The sequence below is a fragment of the Enoplosus armatus genome, chromosome 6 (assembly GCF_043641665.1).
Source record: "Enoplosus armatus isolate fEnoArm2 chromosome 6, fEnoArm2.hap1, whole genome shotgun sequence".
Lineage (NCBI taxonomy): Eukaryota > Metazoa > Chordata > Actinopteri > Centrarchiformes > Enoplosidae > Enoplosus > Enoplosus armatus.
In genome coordinates, this window is record NC_092185.1 from 26,024,364 (window position 1) to 26,049,065 (window position 24,702).

General features: G+C 44.3%; 2 protein-coding genes across 2 annotated transcripts in view; both read left to right on the plus strand.

Annotated features, from left to right (window-relative positions):
• Positions 1 to 9,626: 9,626 nt before the first annotated feature.
• ctcf (CCCTC-binding factor (zinc finger protein)) lies at positions 9,627 to 18,783 on the plus strand. The gene is made up of 16 exons (XM_070907502.1): positions 9,627 to 9,683; positions 10,116 to 10,296; positions 10,419 to 10,564; positions 10,697 to 10,816; positions 10,991 to 11,170; positions 11,256 to 11,471; positions 11,607 to 11,769; positions 12,628 to 12,798; positions 12,922 to 13,055; positions 14,081 to 14,201; positions 14,380 to 14,529; positions 14,657 to 14,817; positions 15,031 to 15,213; positions 15,294 to 15,426; positions 15,509 to 15,772; positions 16,000 to 18,783. The coding sequence occupies exons 1-16, from the start codon at positions 9,651 to 9,653 to the stop codon at positions 16,245 to 16,247; spliced, it is 2,604 nt and encodes an 867-aa protein (XP_070763603.1). The 5' UTR covers positions 9,627 to 9,650; the 3' UTR covers positions 16,248 to 18,783.
• A 1,864-nt stretch (positions 18,784 to 20,647) lies between these two features.
• The window catches only part of carmil2 (capping protein regulator and myosin 1 linker 2), a 47,554-nt gene continuing 43,499 nt past the window's right edge, over positions 20,648 to 24,702 (plus strand). Inside the window, exons 1-6 of the mRNA XM_070907108.1 lie at positions 20,648 to 20,675; positions 22,164 to 22,270; positions 22,668 to 22,718; positions 23,052 to 23,111; positions 23,219 to 23,340; positions 24,528 to 24,625. Of these exons, the coding sequence (XP_070763209.1) occupies positions 20,648 to 20,675; positions 22,164 to 22,270; positions 22,668 to 22,718; positions 23,052 to 23,111; positions 23,219 to 23,340; positions 24,528 to 24,625 (466 nt within the window). The remainder of the gene's footprint in view (positions 20,676 to 22,163; positions 22,271 to 22,667; positions 22,719 to 23,051; positions 23,112 to 23,218; positions 23,341 to 24,527; positions 24,626 to 24,702) is intronic.

Here is a 24,702-nt window from a genome sequence, read left to right on the forward strand (position 1 = left end):
AAGTCTAGAAAGCTATTTAAAGTCGATTTCCACCTTCAGAGCCTACCAAGTGCCCAAAATGTACAAAATGTTGAGTGTCTTGTATTTGTGATACATTTTATTACTTTGACATAGACGACACATCCCATTATACAGTATAACGTGCTACCCCTTACCGTTGCATAAAACCGCTTTCGCGATGGATGCTGCAGTCTCTAGTTAAGGCCAAGTGGCTTCTTCTGTGACACATTAACGTTAAGGACAGTAAAATAACTTTTCTCATACAGCTCTGCCTTTTACTAAAGCCATCGGCTCTATTTGTGCTCGTTGGTTTCAATAGTTTTACCTCTCTGCAGTACTTGCGCGAAGGCTGTGGTCAAGACCATAAGACGAGTCCAAATGAAACCAAAATCAAGGCCGAGACCAAAAGACTAAACCGCCCGTCGGATATTCTCGCTGTTGTTTGTAAATCTGCCTAAATGTTGCTTTATTTGATTTCTGAATACTGCTCGTAGAAATAATCAAATACTATTAGAAACAAAATATAATTGCACCGTGTTACAAGCAACATGGCAAAAACACACTATGGAAAATAAGTGACTTGCTTAAGGCGAACCGACAGCGACTGACAGCAGATCTACAGTCTGCTACGAGGCTGACAGATGACCGAAAACCTGTTTCAAGACCAGACTCGAGCGCTACGGCCCCGACTTGCGACACTTGCGAAGTACTTCAGAATGGATAAACTGAAACTTGATTGGTGCATAGAAACTGCGATTGACTCACTCGGATAGGAAAAAGTGTTGGTTTGTTCTCGAAATATAGATGTTCTGAACTTATTGAACTTAAAATTCGTTTTTTCATTGCAGGAACAACTCGCAGATTATTAGAAAACTTATTTAGATCCATACAGACAGAAAACATCCCTCTGAAAGTGTTGGTTTAAAGCAGTGGTTCCTGTATATTTTTATATATGTACATATATTCATATATATACATGCATTTCATTCATTTCTGTGAAGAAGAACTAAATTTAAGGGTTATTTTAGAAGTTGATATCTTTATTTATTCTAAAGCCAGGCTGCCTGGACTATTAAAATAAATTAAAAGAAAATCATAATACGGACATAGAATTGTGTTCCTACAAAAAGGAAACATCGTCTGATACATTACAATATCCACAGGAAATAGTCTGTTCCGTTCCGTTCGTACATAAACATACGCTAACAACCACCTCCTTTGAAGCATACTGAGGCCTTAAAAGATGGGGTACGAAATACACGGTCTTATGTCAATATGAGGCTTCAGCCAACACATTTTTGTACCTGCATTGAAAAAGATTTTTTATTTTTGAGTGCAAACCAGCACTTGTTCTTACTGAGCTGAACTTAACGCATGTTGCATCATCGAAATCTTGATTTTCTAGTCCTAGGACTCAACCCAGGAGAGCCACGCCCTGGGAAGCAAAGACATTTTTTTGGGGGGGGATTATATGTGTTGACACAGATGTGACAATATGTCCTCTTACGTCCTCCCTGCCCCTGGATGGCCAGCAGCGTGTTTCAACTGGCAGACTCGCTTTCTATCCCATATCTGCAACGCAGCTACCGCAGGCTTATTAACTGTGAATTGTCCTCCAGTTCAAAAGATGACAATCTCACAGGCCTTTGCGTCGCACTGTGTTCTGTGTAAAGGCTTGAAAACACAGGTGAAGGATTTAAGCAATTCAGTGCCATTGCTCTTTACAGTTATTATCTTATATCTTACATGCCACTGGAATTGAATATTCTGTGATTGTGAATTGTTCTATCTTAGCAGAGTCTTAATTTGTAAATGTACACTTTGTTTTATGAGATGCATTTTTTTATTTTTTTTTTTTTATTTTTTTTTTTACTGTTTTAATGACACCATTTATTTTGTGGCACTGTACCACCGACACATCTTCTGTAAATGGGGAGGCATTCTGTTTGGAGCCACTGAGTATTTGTATTACTGTCACAAGACTGCTGTGGAGGCAAAGACAGACCGCTGGGTGGACATAGATCGGTCCATCCAGGTCTGGGATCAGCTCACTTTTAAACTCGGATCAATAACATTTGAACCTCAAACAAAAGACTTCTGGCTTTTTAGGCAGAATAAGAATCCAAACGTGTCTCTGTTGTGTTAGTACTGGCATCCTTAAACATTAGAAGAGGAATAATTATAGAATTAAAAAATACTTTAGCCCCAGACATGGAATCATAAATGATTTTTGTTATGCCATTTACTACAAGTAACATGCTGCTGACCATTTTCCAAAGTAAGCACATTGCATTCACCCAGAGAAAAACATTCAAGACCTTATTTTGTAATTGTTGACCTCGTAATTACAAGATGTCACTTTTTTTTTTTTTTTATTATGACTTACAAGAGTTGTAATTATAAACAATGATGTCATTACAAATGGTTCCCTCATAATTATGAAATAGGATCTCACAATTATGAGATACTAAGTAATAGGAGTAGTAATATAAAGGGATAGTGTCTCCATTTTGTTTTCAGTTTGGTGAATGCGTTTCATTTCCATTCCAAAGCATAGCTTAGTGTTTTTTGGATTTTTGAATTGTGCTTATGTTTTGTTTTTTTTTCAAGGCGGCCCACTGGTTTCCATTTCTTAAGTGCAGAATCGTCACAGTAGCCATCATATCAACAACAACAACAACAATGTAACAACATTTAAACACAGAGCTGAGCTTCACCAAACTCAAGCAAGCTTCCAGCATGACGTCAAGAATGTGTTTTATACGTTGACTAGAATCACACATCCTCATAGTCCAGCCCAGTCATCCCCACCGAGTTTGACCAGTGTTAGTGAAAATGCCAAAATGTCCGCGTTTCATTAGTTTCATAGTGTGACTGCTGACGTGAAGTTGCCACTCTGCCTTTTTTTTTTTTTCCACTTCCTGATCACCGTTACTACGGTGTAAACGTGATGTATTAAAGCCACAGCAGGCAATATTATTAAATTATAATTTCGGTTGAAATAACTCATTTTGACCATTGCATGTCACTAATAATATCTATTTGAACAAAATGTGTGTCTGTGAGCTCCCGCCCCCCTTTTTGTATTTAGTCTTTTAAAAAAACTGGACCAGGTCTGAATCAAACAGCCAATCAAAACGCAGAACCCCGGATTACCCTGATTGGCTGTTTGATTCAGACCTGGTCCAGATTTTTAAAATACTAAATACAAAAGGGGCGGGTGCTCACAGACACACTTTTTTTATAAAGGAGCCCTTCAATTAGATATTCTTAGTGACATGCAATGGTCAAAATTCATTATTTCAATCAAAGTTATAATTCAATAATATTGCCTACTGTAGCTTCAATGTTGACAGTGCACTGTTCTGGCAGTAAAAAAAAAATTTGTGAAAAGGAAATGATGTGTAATTGTTAGCCATGCTAGCGGCGGGGCTCTTGTGGTGGCATTGCTGGTCAGTCGGTCCATCTGTCTTTGTCCAGACTGAAACAAGTCATTTATGGATCCATGACACTTGGCTCAGACACTCACGTCCTCCTCAGTATGAACTGTAATAACTAAGGAGATGGTCCGACTTTTCCTCCAGCGCCATCATCAGGTCAAAATTTCAGTTCGTCCGACCGGCTTATTTAATACCTGCAAAACGAATGGCATCCCCCATCAGCCTCAGCTGTACTTTCTGTTTAGCGCTTATTAGCAAACGGTAACACGCTAAAACGTTATACCTGCTAAACGTCTGCATGTTAGTGTTGCCATTGTGAGCATGTTAGGGTGTTGACGTTAGCATTAAGCTCAAAGTAGTAGCCCGAGTACAGCCTGAGCCGAATGCCGCTAACATGGCTGTTCTACAGTTTTGTTCTTGTCTGAGCTTTTGTAACAACTGTGTCCATGAACATCACTCAGATATGTGTCAGTTTTAGTCTGGCTGCTTTTCAACATGTGAACATGCTACATGCTCAAAATAGTGGTTAGAATTAGTGTATTAATATGGTATGGAGTATGGAAATGGCCACAGCTTTTGTCTTTGAGCAGGAGGGTTCAGAGTCGTAATTTACAATGTGCCAACCCTGTTTACTTCCCTTAGATGTTCTTAGCGACACTGAAGTATATTGAGAATCTACTTCTTTAAGAGAGCTATAAGACACGAATCAGCAGCAGGCCTAGCTGTGCTTGTCTGGATGTAACCATGTTTACCAAGGAATAGGGCCATGGCTTGAAAAGTTATGAGGAAAAAACACTTAAAGTCAGAATCCTCCCATTAATGCTAGAAATAATAAATCCGAAATTGGGCAGAAAAATACGTTCAGAAATCTTAAAAGAATTAAGACCTTTTTTCTTCTTCTCTGAGCTTAATCTCAGAAGTAAATAAAGTATTCAGGGATTCATCTCAGAACAGAACTATCTTTGCACATCGCCCTAATCCTCTTTTATGCATCACAGATGCATATTTATTGAAAGCAATAATGCATTGGCAGTGTAGATTTAGTATTGTGGTGAGGTGAGGGGTGATCACACAGCTAGCTAGTTGTATATTGTGTTCAATTTGGATGTTTAGTTCTTTAATACAGCATATTATAGGCTACAGGCTGCAGTGTCACTAGAATCATAATGCAGGACTGATGTCACATGGGGGGGGGGGGGCTCTGTACTGTATACATGATGGCTACCACTGTATTCAATGTATTTAGCACTATTAGTTTCTATAGGACAGCAGCATTCTGCAGCTATACCTCTGCATCCACAAAGCATGTCGGTGTTTAAAGTGCCTCAAGGTTTGATCGCAACAGAGATGCAATAAGACATAGATGAGATGAGATAAGACTATTTAAGAATGAAGACAGCGTGAAGCAGTGGTGTATATATATATATATATATATATATATATATATATATTTCCACATATTTCCACGATCTTGATAAATTGTGCAGCATTGGATATTAACTGTTTTATTCCTTTTTTTTTTTTCTAAAATATATTTCCAGGCATTCTGGTGTCAAATGCATACAAACTATTAAAAGATGTGTTTAAAGACTGTTTTGTGTCATTGTTTTTGTTAATTATACCGTGAGCTGCACATACATACAAATAACAAACATTCTGGCTGAGACCTGCCCTGCACTTCCCTAAAGTTATGGGAAGTTTTGAGATGGTCAGACTATATTATAACTATTCTGATATTTTTGCTGACATTCACTTCTTGATCATTTGTCAGAGGACCTTGAGGGTGTCCTGGGTGGTAGGCTACTTAAGAGCATCAATATACAATAGGATCTTGGCACAGACCGCACAGTATAATGTGTGCTGCGTTCAGGGCATGTATGAGGTTTTGGGAGCCATATTGAAGAGAATACATTTTAGCTCAGATGTGAGGATCATGACTGAATTGGTGGGCATACATGGTTGTACACTCAAACCAATTTAAAGGCAGTGAATAAAGATTTATGTGGACTGATGGATGCAAATGCTACAGTATTAACCACAGACCACAATTAAACGGTGGATAGCATGGCATTAAACAGATGCACTCACATCATTTAAAATAAATCTCTTTTTGTTTTTATTTGAAATGAACATAATGTCTTTTTTTTACTTGTTACGCTTACTTTCAATATAGACTTTGACATCTCGAGGTTGTTTTCTGATACGACAGTTCATATCTCCGAGGCTCTTGAAAGCAGCCCTATTCCTAGCGTTGTGATATATGGGCTTCAATGTATTCCAACGGGGCGCCCCTCCTGGCCAATCAGGGTGTCTGCAGCAGCTTCGACACCACCCCCCAGCGGCCGCACAGGCGCACTGAGCTCCCAACTGCCATTTTGTGGCAGAGGCTACTCTGCTAAAGCGGGAGAGGGATTAAAACAAACTGCGAAGAAGCCTGCATTTCTTCCCAGCCTGTTAAACTTTGTAGCACAGACTCTCTGCTTTCGGTCGTGTTAAACGGGAAGAGAAATACACTAAAAAGAGGTAAAGTATCACTACTTTTCTGATAAGGGGGGAGTTTGCAGGATCTTTAATCGGCCTCTAGGTGTCACGATGGGGCTCTGGGTCCGGGCAGCTCGTCGGAGAGTGTTTGTCTCCCTCTATCGTTATTGAAAAACCCGTCAAAATACGTTAAAATAACTGAAGTTCTAATAAATGTGTACGCAACCCGTTGTATTTTACACGTATTTGTGAAAATATCGTCGAGGATAAGTTAAGAATACTTCGACGATTTGGTTGGAGAGTTTAGGCCAAGGCGTCCATTTTCTCGCTTCTTTGTTTCCCGTCTTTACAGCCTTGACGACATGGAAAGTGGCGGGTTGAAGTTATCGCCCATAGCTAATGTTAGCTTGTTTGCATTAATATAAGTGTCACACAAGCAAACATCCTTACATGCACGGCAACGTTACTACGAGCTTGTAAACAAATAACCAAGTCGCGTTTTGCCCCGCTTGTGTCACTTTGTGTTCCGCGTGTTACATAACTAAACTAGACGTTCATTTGTAGAAAAATCAATGTAGCAACTGGCGTTAGCTAGGTTAGCTCAGATCCGAGGCCCTTCCCCACCCAATACCCTCTGTAAGTCTGAAAGTGTCGAAAGCACCGGAGTCCCCCCAATTTGACCAGAGCAAACGTTCGTTTTAGCATTTCATTTAACTGAATTGATAGCCGCATCTACTGTTTCTGTCGGTTCAGTTTACGTTAGCTTTCCTGGTGGCGAAGTATACACAAGGAAACTAACGTTAAGGCCATGACGAGGCATTCACTGCAAAACGATCCCCGGTGATCACAGCGGCCACTGACCCACTAAGACCAAATACGCAATTCGTGTTCTCCCAATATCAGCCATCTTCCATTGTCGAGTATTGTATTTGTCTTCTGTTTCTCTACCATCGCGCCGTGGTCGGAATTGGCAGTTGTTGTTGCACCCGTCGCCCGCTTGTCTCTTATTCTAAGCCCACCTAGAGCATCATAGCCACAGATATATATTATAGCAGAGAGCTCCCTCTACGATTCGGCTTGGAGAGCTACAAAAATACCGCTATATAAATGCTGTGCAAGGAGGCGACAGCTGCCCGGCTGGCCGCTCAGTATTATTGCCATATCGTGGCAAATGTGTTACAACGTTACCATAAGTCAAATGATCTATGAAGGCCTATACCAAAGCCTCCCCAGCGTCCACCCGTTTAGCAACATAAAGACAAGTGGACGTGAAGACCTGCATACAAACAGATGTCAGGTGCTGTCACAGACGTGGAGTCTGCATCACAGTCCTTGTCAATAATAATATGTACCGTTTACACTTACAAAGTTGTTTCTATTCTATGTACGTATAGACCAGAATGCAGCTCTGATGTTTTAAATGAGTTGTGTGACTACTTGACATCATCTCAAGTAAAATACTCAAGAGTCCATCTTATTAGGCACTGGTTGTTGATAATAAATATAAGTCATGTTGCTGTAACTGGTATATACTGGTAAGTGAGGTCACGGGCCCAATCACCGATTGACTAAATATTCAAATAGTTTTACTGAATGATCTCCACAGTCCCCAGATCTAGACAGCAGACTAAATTCTTGACTCTAGGGTGAATGTGTGGCAATTCAGCATGGAGTTTTTCTTTGGGCTCAAAAAAAACAGGCCAATAAGATACTGAGCTTGTGAAATGTCCGGCAATCATTTCAAAGCTGGTGGTTATCACCATTTGTGAGTTTGTCCAAAGAAAACAGCTTTTGTGAACATCTGAGTATAGATTCGAAGTGGCCTGACCGATACCTGATTTTTGAGGCTACTGATATCGGTATTTGTGAGGTTTAAGAATTTGATATATATCGATTGGTAGTACAAACGCATAATATAAACAATCCATCTAGGTACAGATTGATTTGTTTTTGATTTTGTTTTTTTAGATTTGTGACCAAGGTACAAAGTTAGAATGTCCTGTTAACAACATGCGTCCTGGGTGATCCGATCACAAGTGGACAGCTCCAAGTACTTCTGTGCAGGCCTGACATCAACATGCGTCTCCAGTGACCACTTGTTATCGGATCTCACTTCCGCCGCTCTATATGCAAATAAACACGAACATCATTTCTGTTTGCAAAGACCAAATAAGTTGTTTTTAAGCTGAATTTGATGAATTTACTGTCCATCAGACCACAAATTAGACAAAAATGATAGATGCCGCTGGAGCAGAGTGTTTCTGGGGGCCGTGCCTCACTGATTACTGTACAAAAACACAGCTTTATAATTTTATTCACTGATTCTGGTGAAACTTCATTGTGTTTTATGGAGAAATATATTTTCTCGTTTTCCCTCTGGTGTCCTCCGGCTGCTCTGCCTCAACTCTGTGATTTACGGAGTTTCCTGATGGCCAGAAAGCTTTACTTGTTGAGCGAGCGAGTCCAAATGTGGTCTGAGGGGTAGGATCAGATCTCAATGCGTCCTGGGAACATTCACACCTGGTATTAGAGCTGTCCACTTGTGATCAGATCACCCAGGATGCATGTTGATACCAGGTCTGAACAGGGCCAAATTACCTCACACCTAGTTTGGTATTACTCTACTGCAATTTGTTGTTACTTATTGGCCAATGTATTGTCCCCCCCCCCACACCCACACACACAAACAATGTAATAGTGTGTGTTTAATATCCACCACTGTGTGTGACACTGATGTTATACATGCACACACACACACATTTAAGTATGAATTATGGGCCTGCTTTTAGCTGTTAAACCAGAAAGCAGTGTGAAAACTTTTAGTGCTGATTGTCTCCCAGTTGTCTGCTTCGAATCTGTCACCAGATGTTATAAGGTACACATCTTGTAATTGTCAGGTCAATAATTACAAAATAAGCTCTTCAAAGATCTTGTTTGTTTTTTTTTTAGTGTTGATTGAAGTTGTACAAATCTTTTGAGCTTGAATTTGTCATGCAGTTTTTTCCCACACGGATGATGTACAACCTTAGGCTTGCAAATTATTTTTGAACATCATTTCACAAGCTCAAAATCATATTGACCCTTATTTGAGCCTGTATTTTGTTGGGCTTGTAGCTTGTCAAATCTATGTCTTTCTTGTTATAAAGCAGTTCTACCTGATCAGGAAGGCACCGTGTGAGTGCAAGGTGTTTTGAAAGACTGCGAAGTATCCCTTCAGCTGCCTGGATTGACACCAAGAGCAAATTGAACACTCACTTGTTTGTGTGAGCATCTGGATGCTGAGTGACCACGTTCACCACTTCACTTCCTGTCACTCGGCCGTGGTAGTATACTCAAGAGAACTGGGGCATTCTCAGCTGCTGAGCTGGAAGAATAACAAGAGAGGAGAGGGTCTGCCATGGAAGCACATAATAGTAGAGTCAATGTGTCTGCCCATAACACTGTGATGATGTATTCCCCCTCCCGCAGGTTTACAGTCAGGTAGCAGCCTGAAGCCTCAGGTGAGCACAAGTCTTGAACAGAACAGGTAACACAGATGTGTAGGCCGTTAAAGTCACTGTCTGTATGGGAAGGAAATATGCCAGTGTATAAGTGCAGCTGTGTAACATGTCCCTCTTCCCTCCCCTCAGGTTGACAGGGACAGTCAGGTAGCAGACATTTGATTCAGCAAAGCTCAAAGCGTTCAGCAGCACAGCAACCCTGCAGACTGCAGACAAGTCTACAGAAACCATGAAAACAGTCAATTTATCGTTGCTATTCCAGGTAACACTGGTCGTGTTCTTGAGCCAACAATTTCACACTAATGGGTTGTTTGGAATATGCCACACTTGCCACAGACTAAAGCTCCTTCAGCCAACTCACAGCAGGTGAATTCAATATTATGTGAGCTGAGCATGTACAGAGCTTATGCTCTCAGAGGGCGTATAAATTCTGACTGTCACATCCGACAGGACTCGCCTCCCCACGAGCAAATGTTCCACCAAAACAAGTTCCCCATAGACACTATTTTGCAGGGGCACTGTCGCTGCATCCTGGGCTCAGCGCTGCCCAAGTGATTGTGATTGGTTTAAAGTAAGACAAACAAGCCAGATGGGTTGCGCCAGACCTTTCTCCAAAGTGTGGGCTTAAAAAGCTTGTGGGCGACGTAATACACTGCTGTTGGATAATGTTTGTTTCCACAATGCCATATTTCAGTTCCTACCCAGCATGGACGGAGGGCCAACAGAGGGTGTAGGGGTGGTGGAGGTCCCCGCCAAAGACTTCCCCTCCATCCAGGCCGTTCACAGCCAGGACGCCATGGTGGCCGACCTCCTCCAGCAAGCTGCAGAGGCCGGGGGCGTGGTGGAGGGACAAGCCGGGGTCGTCCTGGATCAAGGTTCTTACTCACTTACTAATTGGACATGAAATGGTCTCACAGTCAATACGTAAAAAAAGAGCACAGTAGACATGTTTTTGTGGGTCAAATGTTTTATTCCCAGCAACAACGTTGTGTTTCAGGTCACGGGGAGGGAATGGTAGCAGCCACCCAGGCCCAGCAGCAGCTGATGGAAGCTGGGGTGGGGGTTGGTGTGGAAGGTGGAGCAGGGGTCGAAATGATGGTTATGGACTCACTGGATCCCACCCTGTTGCAGATGAAGACTGAGGTAAGCTCATTTTTTACTTTTGCTCTAACTCTAGTTCTAGTAGGAATGAAATCAGCTCGAACCAAGACCAAGACCAACACGCCTGGCCCAAACTGTCATGCAGCAGCCCATTGACGTCGCGTTGATTTGCAGGTGATAGATGCTGCAGTCGGGGGATCATCGGCGACGGTGGGTGTCGTCGGAGGGGTGGCGGGCGCCGCTCACCAAGCAACAGTGACAACAGTGGACCAGACTCAAATCATCACACTACAGGTGGGTGCTCTTTTTGAAGCCATTTCACATCTTAGTATCCTCCCGGTATTTCAGCTGTTATCCCTTTTAGGATAAGCTGCCCGTAAGCCGTTTGTGTCCCCTCTCAGGTCTTGAATTTCTCTTAATAGATTCCCCTGTAGATATGTGCTGAGCTCGAGCTCTCTCTGTCCTCAGGTGGTAAACATGGAGGAGCAGGCGGCTCTGGGTCTGGGGGAGCTCCAGCTTGTCCAGGTGCCCGTTTCCGCCACCACCGTGGAGGCCCTGCAGCAAGGCACCTTTGTAGACACGACAGCCATGCCGAAGGACGGCGACCCGGTTATCTGCCACACGCTGCCGCTGCCCGAGGGCTTTCAGGTACACAAACAGACATACTCATCCCTCGTTTTTTTTTTGTCTATAGTGAGCAATTGGCTGAACAATGAATGCATTTGATGTGTAGGTCGTTAAGGTTGGCGCTAATGGGGAGGTGGAGACAGTGGAGCAGGAGGAGGAGGGAGGAGAAGCCCACCCTGAAGAGGAGGAGGATGAGGAGGTGGGGAACCAGCTGCTGGAAGAAGGAGAGGACGAGCCCATTCAACCTCCGAATGATGACCCAAACTGGGCTAAAGACCCAGACTATCAGCCCCCGTCCGGAATTGTCAAGAAGAGCAAAAAGGCAAGATAGTTATTGGTAGTTATCTCTGTTGCTGGGGATGTGAGACGTCTCTGGAATTGAACTGGGCTTGTGCAGTATTTTCACCGCTGTGTCTTAAATTGTCACCAGCTGATGATGGCTCGCCGTTTTGTCCAGGGTAAAAAGAGTCGTCTGCGTTACGCGGAAGGAGACAAGGACATGGACGTCAGCGTCTACGACTTTGAAGAGGAACAGCAGGAGGGCCTTCTGTCTGAGGTCAACGCCGAGAAAGTGGTGGGCAACATGAAGCCCCCCAAACCCACCAAGATCAAGAAGAAAGGTGAGACGCTTCTGTCTGCTGGACTGAGGACACAATGGGAATGGCACTATCAAGTGTGATTTGGATTGCCTCTTCAAAGTTTTAAGAATTAGAAACTGCTTTATGCTCATGTATTTGTTTCATCATTATCAGTATTAACTGCACACTCTAAAGGTTTCGCCATTTCCTCCCCCCTACTTTATTGGAAATGAATGGAAGTCTCTAATCAGGATTGCTCTAAAATAACTTGAGTTATGGCCCGCTAAGCTCCACCCTTGGCGAAGTTCTTTAATTGATGGCGGCCATGTTTTTGGACCGATCTTGCCCATTTTTAATAGAACTTAACTTAACATTATATTGTTACGTCAATAATATCAACACTATAAGTTATACATGCATTTGAATACAATACTATCATATAATGATATAACATATTGTGTCATAGTTATGATATTATTATAGTAACAACTGTACAGTTATCTTTACCTCAGCGTGACTTAACTATTACTTTGATGGGTGCTCTCACAATAACAAAGACTATTAGGCAAATATTTGTTGAACTTAGTCTAGTCCTCTGGGAAGTCTTCTATTAAATATTTGAAACTAGATACAACATTCTCTTTAGTATTCTGTCTAGGGAGTCATTTCCCACATTGCTCAATATATGCCGGTATATGTGTAACGGGTCAGGGTCTAAACAGAGGAGTAAACATTGCCCTGATTACTCATCACTGTATACAAAAAGGCTAGTGTGTCTGACTGTGTCCGCATGTTACAAACACTGTGTGTGTGTGTGTGTGTGTGTGTGTGTGTGTGTGTGTGTGTGTGTGTGTGTGTGTGTGTGTGTGTGTGTGTGTGTGTCCATTGTCGCGCGTTTAGGAGTGAAGAAGACGTTTCAGTGTGAGCTGTGTAGCTACACGTGCCCCCGGCGCTCCAACCTGGACCGACACATGAAGAGCCACACCGACGAGAGACCCCACAAATGTCACCTGTGTGGAAGAGCCTTCAGGACGGTCACCCTGCTAAGAAACCATCTCAACACACACACCGGTATTCACTTAACACAAATCGTCATAAAAACGCCAAAATAGCAGCTGTAAGAGGATACAGAAGAATAGAAGAATACCACGCAAGGGTAGCTTAACACGTGTCTTGTTTTTTTTATTTATGCAGGGACTCGTCCACACAAGTGCACAGACTGCGACATGGCTTTTGTGACTAGTGGAGAGCTGGTTCGCCATCGTCGCTACAAACACACGCACGAGAAACCCTTCAAATGCTCAATGTGTGACTATGCCAGTGTCGAGGTAAGATGAGCTCCTGTCTGCTCCACGTTCAGTTTAATGTGTGTTTAATGTACACTAACCTCCATCCACATCGACGCATCCCGGTGTGAAGGAGCGTAAAGGATACATTCACCGTTCTGTAGCACAGCAGCATTAAGTTCAAATGTAGACAGATATAGACCCTTTTAGTGCAGACGCCATGATTCCGTCACAGTGTTAGCTGGAGGCAAACACAGTAGGCTACATAACCTCCCCAAAATATCATCTCGCTGTGTTGTTGGGTGCCAGAATCAAAGGAATTAATGGCTCCAAATTGAAATTGAACACTTCATGTTGCGTAAGGTTAAATGAAGTGTTGTCTGTTGTAGGTATGGATAACGTCATGTGTCTAAAGGTTTGTCACACCCACCTCATCAGAAATCGGGGAACTCTGAGGAATAGGTGACTTCTCTCGTTACGCTAACTCTTTTAGCGCATTAGCTAACTTTGTTAGCTAGTTGTACGGCCAGAGACAAAACTCATCTGTTAAATCTTTGCGTTTAAAGTCTTACAGGCCTACATGACCTTTCAGGACTTAGTTATAGGCATGTAAAGATTTATACGCCCTCAGTTTCTTTTTACTACACACGCTTGGTTTCTCTGTCAGGTAGGTGTAACGCTAAATGTCTGGCCATTCCACCGGAGGTAATCCTGTTAGATGGTCCGTCCACTGAGTGAGCGTGTACGGGTTGGCCAGTCTGGACCCGTTGGTTCATGTTAACTTTAACTGAGAGAGTGGCCGTACATATTCAGAGAAACTCCTGTTTTCTTCAGCTATCGTTAAAAAAACAAGCAAACAAAACTCGCAAGCTAGTGTTAGCTAATGGGTTTTTCTGCCTCCACCTAAGCCCCGCCCACAGAAAAAGTCATAATGTTTACTAACAGAAAAGGGGTCTATACAACTGCTCTGCTCCAACAGTCCAAAATGGTCACTAACTGCTGGGCCTATCTAATGGCATATACATGTTTTGCCATGGTGTTCTGACATGGTGACTGTGTTTGTGTAGGTGAGCAAACTAAAGCGCCACATTCGCTCCCACACCGGCGAGCGCCCATTCCAGTGCAGTCTTTGCAGCTACGCCAGCAGAGACACATACAAGCTGAAGAGACACATGAGGACGCACTCAGGTAAAACCTTTGCTTTTCTACATTTATATAGCAGCGAATGTCAGTTTTCAGAGATACAAACACATACAATGTGTTTCATACCTCTTGCCCTATTTGTTACCTGTTAGGATTCCTTTATTGTTCTGTTGTATTGGGAACAGTGACAAACCTGTGTACACGCTCCTAATCCTCTTCTCAGGAGAGAAACCGTACGAGTGCTACATCTGCCACGCCCGATTCACCCAGAGTGGAACCATGAAGATGCACATTCTGCAGAAACACACGGAGAATGTTGCCAAATTCCACTGTCCGCACTGTGACACCGTAATCGCACGCAAGAGTGACTTGGGTAACACACACACACACACACACAAAACACAGTGTAAACTTGCCAGGCAGGCGAGATAGCTCACTTTGCCCCGTTGTTTCGTTAACCCTAACGTGTTTTGGCTTTGTCACCCATGTGGGATCTCCAGGCGTCCACCTTCGCAAGCAGCACTCATTTATCGAGACTGGCAAGAAGTGCCGTTACTGCGACGCCGTTTTCCACGAGCGCTACGCTCTGATCCAGCACCAGAAGTCCCACAAGAACGAGAAGAGGTTCAAATGCGACATGTGCGACTACTGCTGCCGCCAGGTGCGTACACATATATCCTTGTGTCGTGACATGTAGGGTTGCCATACTACAATACAGCCATGCCAGCAGCTCTGTGAGATATATGTTTACCATGTTCTCCTCTTCATCTTAGTTTAGCATGTTGGCTAGTAGATGCTATGTCATTTTACTGTAAAAGTACTGTCTGTGTAACTGTGGCTTTGTGACTTCGTGTCCCGTGCTTGCTGGGTCCAGGAGCGCCACATGGTGATGCATCGCCGAACCCACACCGGAGAGAAACCGTACGCCTGCAGCCAGTGCGAGAAGACCTTCCGGCAGAAGCAGCTGCTGGACATGCACTTCAAACGCTACCACGACCCCAACTTTGTCCCCACCGCCTTCGTCTGTCCCAAGTGTAGCAAGACGTTCACTCGCAGGGTAAGGGACACTTCTCTTTTCATGCCGAAGCTGAAGTGAACTCTTCGCTTGGTTCAACGTCTAACCGTGTGCTCTTGCAGAACACCATGGCTCGCCACTCTGAGAACTGCAGCGGCGAGGTGGAGGACGCTGAGAATGGAGCTCCAACCCCGAAGAAAGGGAGGAGGGGCAGAAAGAGGAAGATGAGGAGCAGGAGGGACGAGGATGACAGCGGTGAGAATCTGGCGTGTTCACATGACGCTGTGTGTTCTCAGTTGCGATAAGTACGTCTGACGTCTGCCTTTGTGTCATTCAGAGGAGGATCACGCCGATCCGGACGAAGAGGATGAGGCTGAGGGGGAGGGGGAGGAGGAAGCGTCGCTGCTGCAGGACGAGGAGGATGAGGAGGAGGAGGAGGAGGCAGAAAGCATGGAACTGGACCAGGCCCCTGCCGCCATCCCAGTGCCGGCTCCCGACGAGCCGCCGGTCAAGAGGAAACGAGGACGACCCCCGAAGAATGCCCCCAAGCCTCCGACCCCCAGCAAGTCAGCCAGGGTGGCTGCCAAGACGGCCGCTTCCGGTGAGAAAACCCACAGGATCTATTAGACCAGGAAGTAGACCGGTTGATGTAAAAAAGCACTTTCATGGACAGTGAGATGTATACAGTCTGTAGGGACTTAACAGACAACATAATCAGCCTACAGATAAAGACCTGAAGGTGAAGAAGGTGTTCACTTGGTTTTTATTCCCATAACCCCTGAACGCAGCACTAAAGTGTCTCTTTGTTGTTGTCGTTGTGTTCTGCAGCTGCTGCCATCATTCAGGTGGAAGACGAGAGCACCGGAGCAGTGGAGAACATCATAGTGAAGAAGGAGGACAGCGACGCCTCCGCGGCTACGCCCCTGGACCAGGGAGTGGCCCTGACCGTGGAGGGGGTGGGGCTAGACGGGGAAGGTGTGGAGACTGTTGAGCTGGCTGTGAACGAGGAGACGGCAGCCGCCGCCGCCAACGGAGACCTGACGCCAGAGATGATCCTCAGCATGATGGACCGGTGAACAGAGCGCACAGCCAACACACATGTAGCCGGACTATGGGTAAAATTGGCAATTCCACATTAACATTTCCGCGTCCTCGGCCCTCCACCCGATGTTCCATCTGTGTGAGCTTTTAACGGCAGCCATTTTGCCTCCATTTGAAGTGGCTGCAAAAAACAAAACAAAAACAACCATGCACAAAGAAGGGAAGCCGCATGTAAATACTTACACACATTAACTTCACATCCATGTACATTGACCTGATGTTTGTGGGTCCCTCTCTCTCTCACACACACACACACACACACACACACACAACACCACTGCACACACTTGTCATCTCCCACACCATACACAGATATCGTCCAAGCTAATGACAGACTGCTCCCCACTCTTAAATGCTTGTTTCAGTTTGAATGTCCTCCTGAATGAATCATTGTGTATTTTTGCGACTCGTTTCTACCCGAAGCCACATCCTGTGTCAGTTTGTCTGTGCCCACACTCACTGCAGTTTAAATGTTCAGCTTCTCTCCACGTTGCTCTGCCAAAAGGAGACATTATTCGATCTACCTTCACTTTTGATTGTTTTTTTTGTTTGTTTTTCTTTCTCTGCTGACCTGCTTTGCTGTTCTCGCAACTATGCTGATTTTTTGCAAAATTCCAAGCCTTTATATGTGTATATATAGATATAAATGTAGTTTTTCCTAATGAAACGTAGTATATGGTACTTGGGTTTGCCTCTGAGATACCACTTGCTCTCATATGATCTGTACATTTTCTTTTTTTCTCCCACCCCCCCTCCCAAAAGTATGATTTCCTTCCTTGACCTGTGGAAGCACACGGTCCGTGTTGTGGTGTTTATTAGCTGGCTTTGTGTACATGGAGGCTTTTACAGTAGGAACAGAAGGATTCGTCTTTACATACATGAGCAAACGGGCACTGGCAGATGCGGGCAAATTAACTGGAGTCAAGCGAGTTCACCAGCAACCCCAACCTTCGTCCCCCCGCCGCCGGCTCGTGCAAATCAAATACTGGAGATCGCTGCTAATTAAGTTTCCTGCAAGAAAGATAGTGTAAGAATCCCCCCCCCCGACTTCCGTGATCAAACATTCCAAATACTTTCAATAACATGGAATTATGTCTATGCATTTGAATGATCAGCAGTAACAAACTCTAATACCAGACCCCCACCCACACATTTTAAACCCTTTGCTTTTTGATTTATTGTGATTTTTTGGTTTTGTTTTTACATGTTTTTAAAAAGCTGATTCGGAGATGTTTGGTCGAAAAGGTTTTTATTTATATGGATAAGTGTGTCAGTGCCATACCCCGGTACTCCATGTCCTGAGCCCTGTAAAGGTGATTTGCAAAAAAATGACCTTTCCATCATGCTTTTCCTTCCGCAGATGAACCCCCCCGCCCCCCAAATGAATGACTAAATCTGAACCACTATCACATTTTTCTGTCTATATTCTGTCGCTTCACAGCCATTTTTGGATCTGCTTTGATAACTGTCGTTATTCTTTGTTTCACGGTTTTCATTTTTGCAGTTGCACGCTGTGTTCAGTTCAGTAGTATGACAGAAGCTTCGTCTCATTGTGTTCGCCCTTAACCTTTGGCCCAAAAGGTGTGAGGTTAGTTCGACCTATAAAAGGAACAAGAGGTTTTTGAGTAACTGAAAGAAAAAAACTGTTGGGTCACCCGTCTAAAAAATTGTTTGGAGGGGTGACAATCCTTGGAAGCTGCGTATTTGTTTGCTGTGCTATGTGACTTAATTAGGTCATCAAGATCCAGCCCCTGGACCGAGGCCCCATTAGCCCAAGTCTTGTAGTTCCACCAGCCCAGAGCTTTCAGTGGGTGTCCATGAGGCGTGTCCTCACCTCGGCCCAGGCCAATCACTCCAAATCGAGAGTTTTATTCATGAAAACACAAAACGAGGATTCCCCGCAGTCCAAATCTCAACAAATCCTGTGATCCGAGTCTTCCGAAGATGCTAGACCAGGGCTAACAGCTCTGAAGACCACAGTGACCACAGGTTAGGACGGTTGACGGTTGTGGCCTTCCCTTTTTGTTAGAACCATACCTGAACCATTTCCTTTCTAACACAACTCTGTTTAGAGGCCCATTGTAAAAGTATTGTAAAAGGAAAACAAACCAGGCTGAGACGCTGAAGGTGTGCGAGGAAACCAATGTTCATATCAAAATTGACACTTTTTCAGTGTACCGCTGTGGTCTGAGATCCTCATTCTGTAAAACAACGAAAGAACAAACTGTTCTGTTGTCAGTCTATCATGTTATTGTTCTGCAGGCGGACAGATGGAAGATGGATGTTCGACTGTTCCCATAGCAACAGTAAGTTTTTGGGGTGTTTTTTTTTTTTTGCACGTAGCTTGTTTATTTTGGCAGAAGAATCGAGAGAACAGTTTTAAGACGGTTTTAAACGCATCACTGTTTTGAGACCAAGAAAATCGAAGAACCCTTTGTCATGTCATTTTGTCATGAAGATGAGACACTGTACAGCTGAAGAAGGAAAAATAAAATCATCCTAATGGGCCCATGACTGCTGCATGCGTCTGTTCTTTCAACAGTTCCAATTAACTACAGGACTCGCCTGCGTTCTCAATGCACGTGCACTGGAGCCTTCCCAGTTACACGATCAGTTATGTGACACAATCCTACTCGTTGCATATCCAAGTCAAGGAACCGTAAGAAAACACATTTTAAACGTAAATCTCAAAAACGTGCAGAACAATGATGAGATATGTTTGAAAACAAAAAAAAAGCACAGGTTTCCTTTTGTAATATAACAAGAACCTGAGTGAAGTACACTTACTTATACACTACTATTTCAGAGGAAAATTGTACACTACCAGGTCCCCTATAGTAGAAAGTGAGATGTCCATGTCTTGTTTGATCATAAAGCAGGTCTAGGTGCTGTATAAATACTGTGGAAGTAACAAAACACTCGGTCCACGGAGAAACGCTCACAGCCCGTATTCAGACACTGCGCCTTTAAACGAGCAGTCAGGACTTCCGTAAGGTTGTGATGTCACAACTGTACAGCCACAGCACTCAGCCACGCCCCCCAGCAGGTCATCCGATCCAATCACAGCACCACCCACCAAGTACAGGGACGCTCATCCACCCGCTCAGTCTGTCTGAGTCATTGGAGCGCTCTGCTGAGGAACTACTCAAGAGGGGGAGGGGAGGGGGGGGGGCTGAGGGGCTGCAGAAAGGGCCAGGAGAAGATACATAAGGACTTTTTGAAACTGAATCATGCAAAGCTTCTCTAGTGGAATCCCAGAATAAAAATATAGAGTTGAAATGAGCAGAATATGGGACCTTTAACTCTGTAAACACATTTTTAAATGAGCTCCACTTCAGTCAGCAACATCAAAATGCTTCTAGCTGTTCAATGTCTAACATGTAATACATGTATAATACAACACTCTGTTTGGGGCCATTCATTCTCTTTTCATACTTCAGTACATCTTAAAGCTTTAAAATACTTTTGCACTTTCATTTTAGTACAACTGTGAATGCTTTTACCTGTGCTTTATAAATCGCTGCTTTTACTTGATGGATAGGTTCTTGCATGACAGCAAGCGGAGCAGGTTTTGGCGCCCCCTGGTGGTCCGAGGTCAGTCGCACAGCTGTGCTCCAGTATTAACGTCTGCAAACTAAAACAGTCTTCGAGATGAGATTTTCTGACGTGAAGTTCTTCAACCACTGTGCTGCTCTTTTTGCATTCACCTTCGCCATCGTTTTCCCATGAAGCGTTCCAATATTTCATACCCCAAAATGAACGTGTAACATTTTTGACGCGCCTTTAAACGTCTTCGGCAGTTTGAAGCTCGCCTTTGTGAAACAGCAGATTTCCTGACTGTGGTGTGTTTCTCGGTGTGGGAGGTTAGATGAGGTTCCTGCCAGCTCAGCCTCTTATGTTCACTACCGTAGTGACTCACAACATGGAACAGGATGTGTGTTAAATTCATGAGCAAAAACAAAAAAAAAAAAGGTGACGTGTGTGTGTGTGTGCACGCATGCATGAGTGGAAAGGAGAAAGTGGGTTATGTGCAGACGTGCTATCTATGAGAAAGAAATCTGGTGGTTCGTGTGTGTGTGTGTGTGTGTGTGTGTGTGTGTGTGTGTGTCCTCACCTTTGGCATCGACACCCTGCATAGTCAGATTTCTCTCTGCTCTACACCCGGCGCTGGCTACAGATTTATCTTCTCTCTGGACATTTGAGTTGTCAGTTCATGACATTATATTCAGATCCATCTTTCCCTCCAGTATGTCTGCCTCTGGTGTTGAGGAACGTGGTGTAAAACGCTCAGCCTGACCAGTTTTCAGTCAGGGTGGTTCGCTCATGTTGAGTGGGGACATTCGTTCAATACCAGCATTTTATCGAGGGACACAACATGGACTCCGTCCCTCAGAGCCTGCAAGGTAAGATGAGCCGACTTTCGACAGCAGCGTCAACGTTCTTTTGTCTTAGCGACAAGTTTGGAGACGCGAGAACTGAGCGGGACCACGCCGGTGATTTTGTATGTTTTACCGCATGTACTGCAAACCACACGCAGTATATTTACACCCGGTTCTCAGTGTGTTTAGGTACACCTAGTTAAAACTGAAAGCCTAGGTTGGTCATCCAACTGTATGCTCATTTCGGAGGCGCTTCGGAGACATGAGCCTACATGGGACAACTTTGATGCCAAAAACAGAAATGGAATTTGTCTTTTCATGTAACTATGGAAAAGCTTTTGAAAGTAGAACAGGTTTGAAGCAGTTAGACTGTGAGGGGGACAAATAAAGAAACACACCAAAGTAAGGTTGGACTGATCCACCGAGTTAAGTCAAGCTTTAGGTTCGCCGTCACGAAGCTCAAATGGAAGCAAAGTTTCCATTGTTACAGTCAGAGAAACGCAGACTGACTCAATCTGTGGTTTGTTAACAATGTTATGAACTGAGCAGAAGGGGGGGGGGGGGGCGAGTTCAGAGACCACAGGATGCTTTGAAACAGTTCCAGAAAAGCCCAGTACAGAATTGATACATTTCACTTGATCATTCCAAGTTCTTGATTTCATCAAATTTCAAAGCTTTAGACGATGAAACGCCAGTGAGGGAAAGTAAATCCAGCGCATATCACCTTAAGGCCTCAGTGTAAAACAAAAAGAAAACCGCCATCATCGCGAGACCGAAGGTGTTCGGGACATTCCTTTCGTGGTATTGAAGACCTTTGCAGAAAGGGACTCCACAGTTTTAAATGTTTTCTAAACCTCGTCAGGGTAATCTGTCTAGTCTTGGGTGTGTTTACTTTCAGTTTTCCCCTCGCAGGAAGTGTGGCTAACGGTGCAGAAACAAACTTTCAGGACTGAAAAACTGGACTAAAAAATGTGAATGTTCCCGAAACAGCTGCTTCGGCTAACCAGACAGAGGAAATGGACACAGTTAGTTTCAGTTCGGACGATGAACAAGTTCACACGCTCTCATTTAAATGAACTGACCTTGTCCCCAAAATGATTATCATGAATTTTGGTTCCATCATTGGTCCCTACAGAGGTCCTCTTACCTACATACCTCACAGAAGTCAAAAACTCCATGACAAAAGCTTTAAAGGCAATATTATTGAATTATAATTTTAGTTGAAATAACTCATTTTGACCATTGCATGTCACTGACGACATCTAATTGAAGGTCCCCCTTTTGTATTTAGTCTTTAAAAAAAAAACTGGGCCAGGCCTGAATCAAACAGCCAATCAGGAATTAGCTAGCAAGTAATTGGCCAATCACGTGGACTCCACCTTCTGGATTACCCCGATTGGCAGGTTTCTAACCCCCTCTGACCCCGCCGTCACCGAATGATGTAGCATGTCAAGAGGATGATGAAGGTTACTTGAGTTCAGTGCATCCCGTTCGTGTCTGTGACCCCGTGAGCAGGTCAGATCTCCGAGCTGCTGAAGCCTCACAGAGTGTGCCTGGTGACGCCTGTTGTCCTGAACCCCTCCAGTCAACCATGTGGGAGATCAGCCAACCGGCTCGTGGTGAGTCATGGACAGAGTCCCTCCCTGGGACAATAAAGACTGTTCTGTCTGATGTTGCGCTTATTATGCTTGCTGTGTGCAAACATGACAGGTTGAGAGATTTGAAGTGCCAAACCCCCCCCCAGGTCCCCGGAAGGGCTCAGGTGACACTTACCTAATCTTACTTGTTGGGGGGGGGGGGGGGGGGGGCTGTGTCAAATGTAACTGACCATAGACTAACTTAAAACACAATAACCCTGGCACAGAACTGTACATCAAATATGCAACATGCAGCAACCATGCTGTTCCTGCAGGGGGAGCTAGAGGCCACCTCAGTCCCATGTCTGACATCTCTCTCTCTCTCTCTCTCTCTCTCTCTCTCTCTCTCTGGCCTTGTAATCATGTCCCTCTGTCTCAGGTGCTGAGTCTATGGAGGGGTTACCTGCTGATAAACAAGCAACCTGTCAGGGTAAATCCCAACTCAAATGTTTAAACGACAACATCCGTCTGCACATTTCAGGATTGACGTATCTGGGTTCGATTTGTTGTCTCTCGCGTGTGTCACGACATACGTTTTCAGGGATTGCATGGCTTGATTGGGATTGCAAACGTAACGTCAAATCATTCTCTCTCTGAAGAAAGGCAGAAATCTCAAAACCCGGACAAATAACAGCAACACGGAGACTTTGAGGGTCTTTTTTGAAGTTGAATTTGATTTGCCCACGTGTGCGTGTGTGTGTGTGTGCGTGTGTGTGTGTGTGTGTGTGTGTTTCCACATACATGTCTGTGTCCATGTGCACAGGTGGAGAGCACTTTCAGCTACCTGGAGATTTGTTCCATCAACATCCACAGTCTCACACAGGTACAGCATTTCGTAGGAGTTCCATTGAGAAACACTGTGAGATTAAATGGCTCAATCTCTACAGATGTGAGGCTAAAAATATGACCGTGGCTTATATGTTTACGCAGATTGTGTTGGAGACAGACAGCCAGACTCTGTCTTTCAGCGTGCCGCACGTTGAGGACCTCGAGGCCATGGTCAGTCACATGACCGCCTCACTGAAGAGGATCTTCCCTGATTCGTCCCCAGGGTGGGTCTCGCTCCATAACCTGCGACGCGTCTGAAATTCGCCCCAATGAGAAGATAGGCCATTGCCTCATGGGTCTGCATGCAGAATTTCTGTCTCGGCATACCGTGTCGCTCTTTTGGGTCCGTGTGCGGGTGGAGTATCGGGTCAAAATGTTAACTTTGCACACAGCATACCGACGGGTGACAGCGTGTTAGTAAGGCGCTCCAGTGCGCTCGAGTGTAAAAAACCTTGCTTACGCAGGTTCTAAGAAGTCCATTTGCAACTTACGCACATGTGATCTACGAATCTCAAATTAACTTAAAATTGATGCCACCTGCCTTTTCGGCGATTTCCCCTTAATGTCCCGAAGTGGACAGAACTTGGACAGATACGGGTATTGCATGATTACAGCGTGTCTTCCTTTGCAGATGAGGGGCTAAATCTTTCATCTCAACATTTCTTGGGAGACGATAGCGGATCATCATGCGCATCATGAAAAAGAAACGGTTTTCAATGTCTTCCAATAACGCAAGAACAGCCATGAGTACTTCTTTCTAATTCAACGCAGTATTTATAGTAGTATTTGTATATACACCTTGCATCTGGTAATTAATCCGTCACACCTTTAATTGATCATTCCTACCACATTGTTCATAAAACTAATGCAAAGTTCACCACAGGCTTGGGCGCACATGCTTCCCAAACTGCAGTACCTCTACATAACCAGCAGGGGAATCACTTACCTCAAGTCTAGAGTTTGCTTAGAGATGAGACCATTTCCACGTCAAAGTTAGGTTTTTAGAAAGAACTAGTTACATGTGGGTTTCAGTATTGATCAATTTTGAGTTTCTGAGTTGTCGCCTGAATGCCAAAACACGGACCGAAGGTTTCCCAGAGGGAGAATCCCGACTGCTTCAGTGATCTTCTGACTTTTCCTCTAGCGCCAACATGAGGATGACATTTGTGGTTTTAAATGAAATATTTCAACTATTGGATGGCTTCCCATGAAATTTGGTACACCTCCTCAGGATGAATTGTAATAACGAATACCTGCGAAACATTAGCACGTTAGCATTGCTATTGTACGCATGTCAGCATGCGGATTTTAGCATTTAGCTAGTACATCCTCACAGAGCTGCGAGCATGGCTGCGGACTCTTTGTCTTGTTATACGGCGTGTCAGCGTGGTTCTTGTCCTCGGATCTTCAGAAAGCTGTTGAAGACGATTCCTCCAGACCTCCAGCAGAAACTCCTCACGCTGACCGGTGTGATCGAGGAGCAGCTGAACAGTCAGCCTGGCCCCTGTGGTAAGTGCCTTTCATTCTACAGTACGGGGTGGTTGGCGGTGTGATCGGTGTGTATGTTGTCATGTAAGAAGCCACTG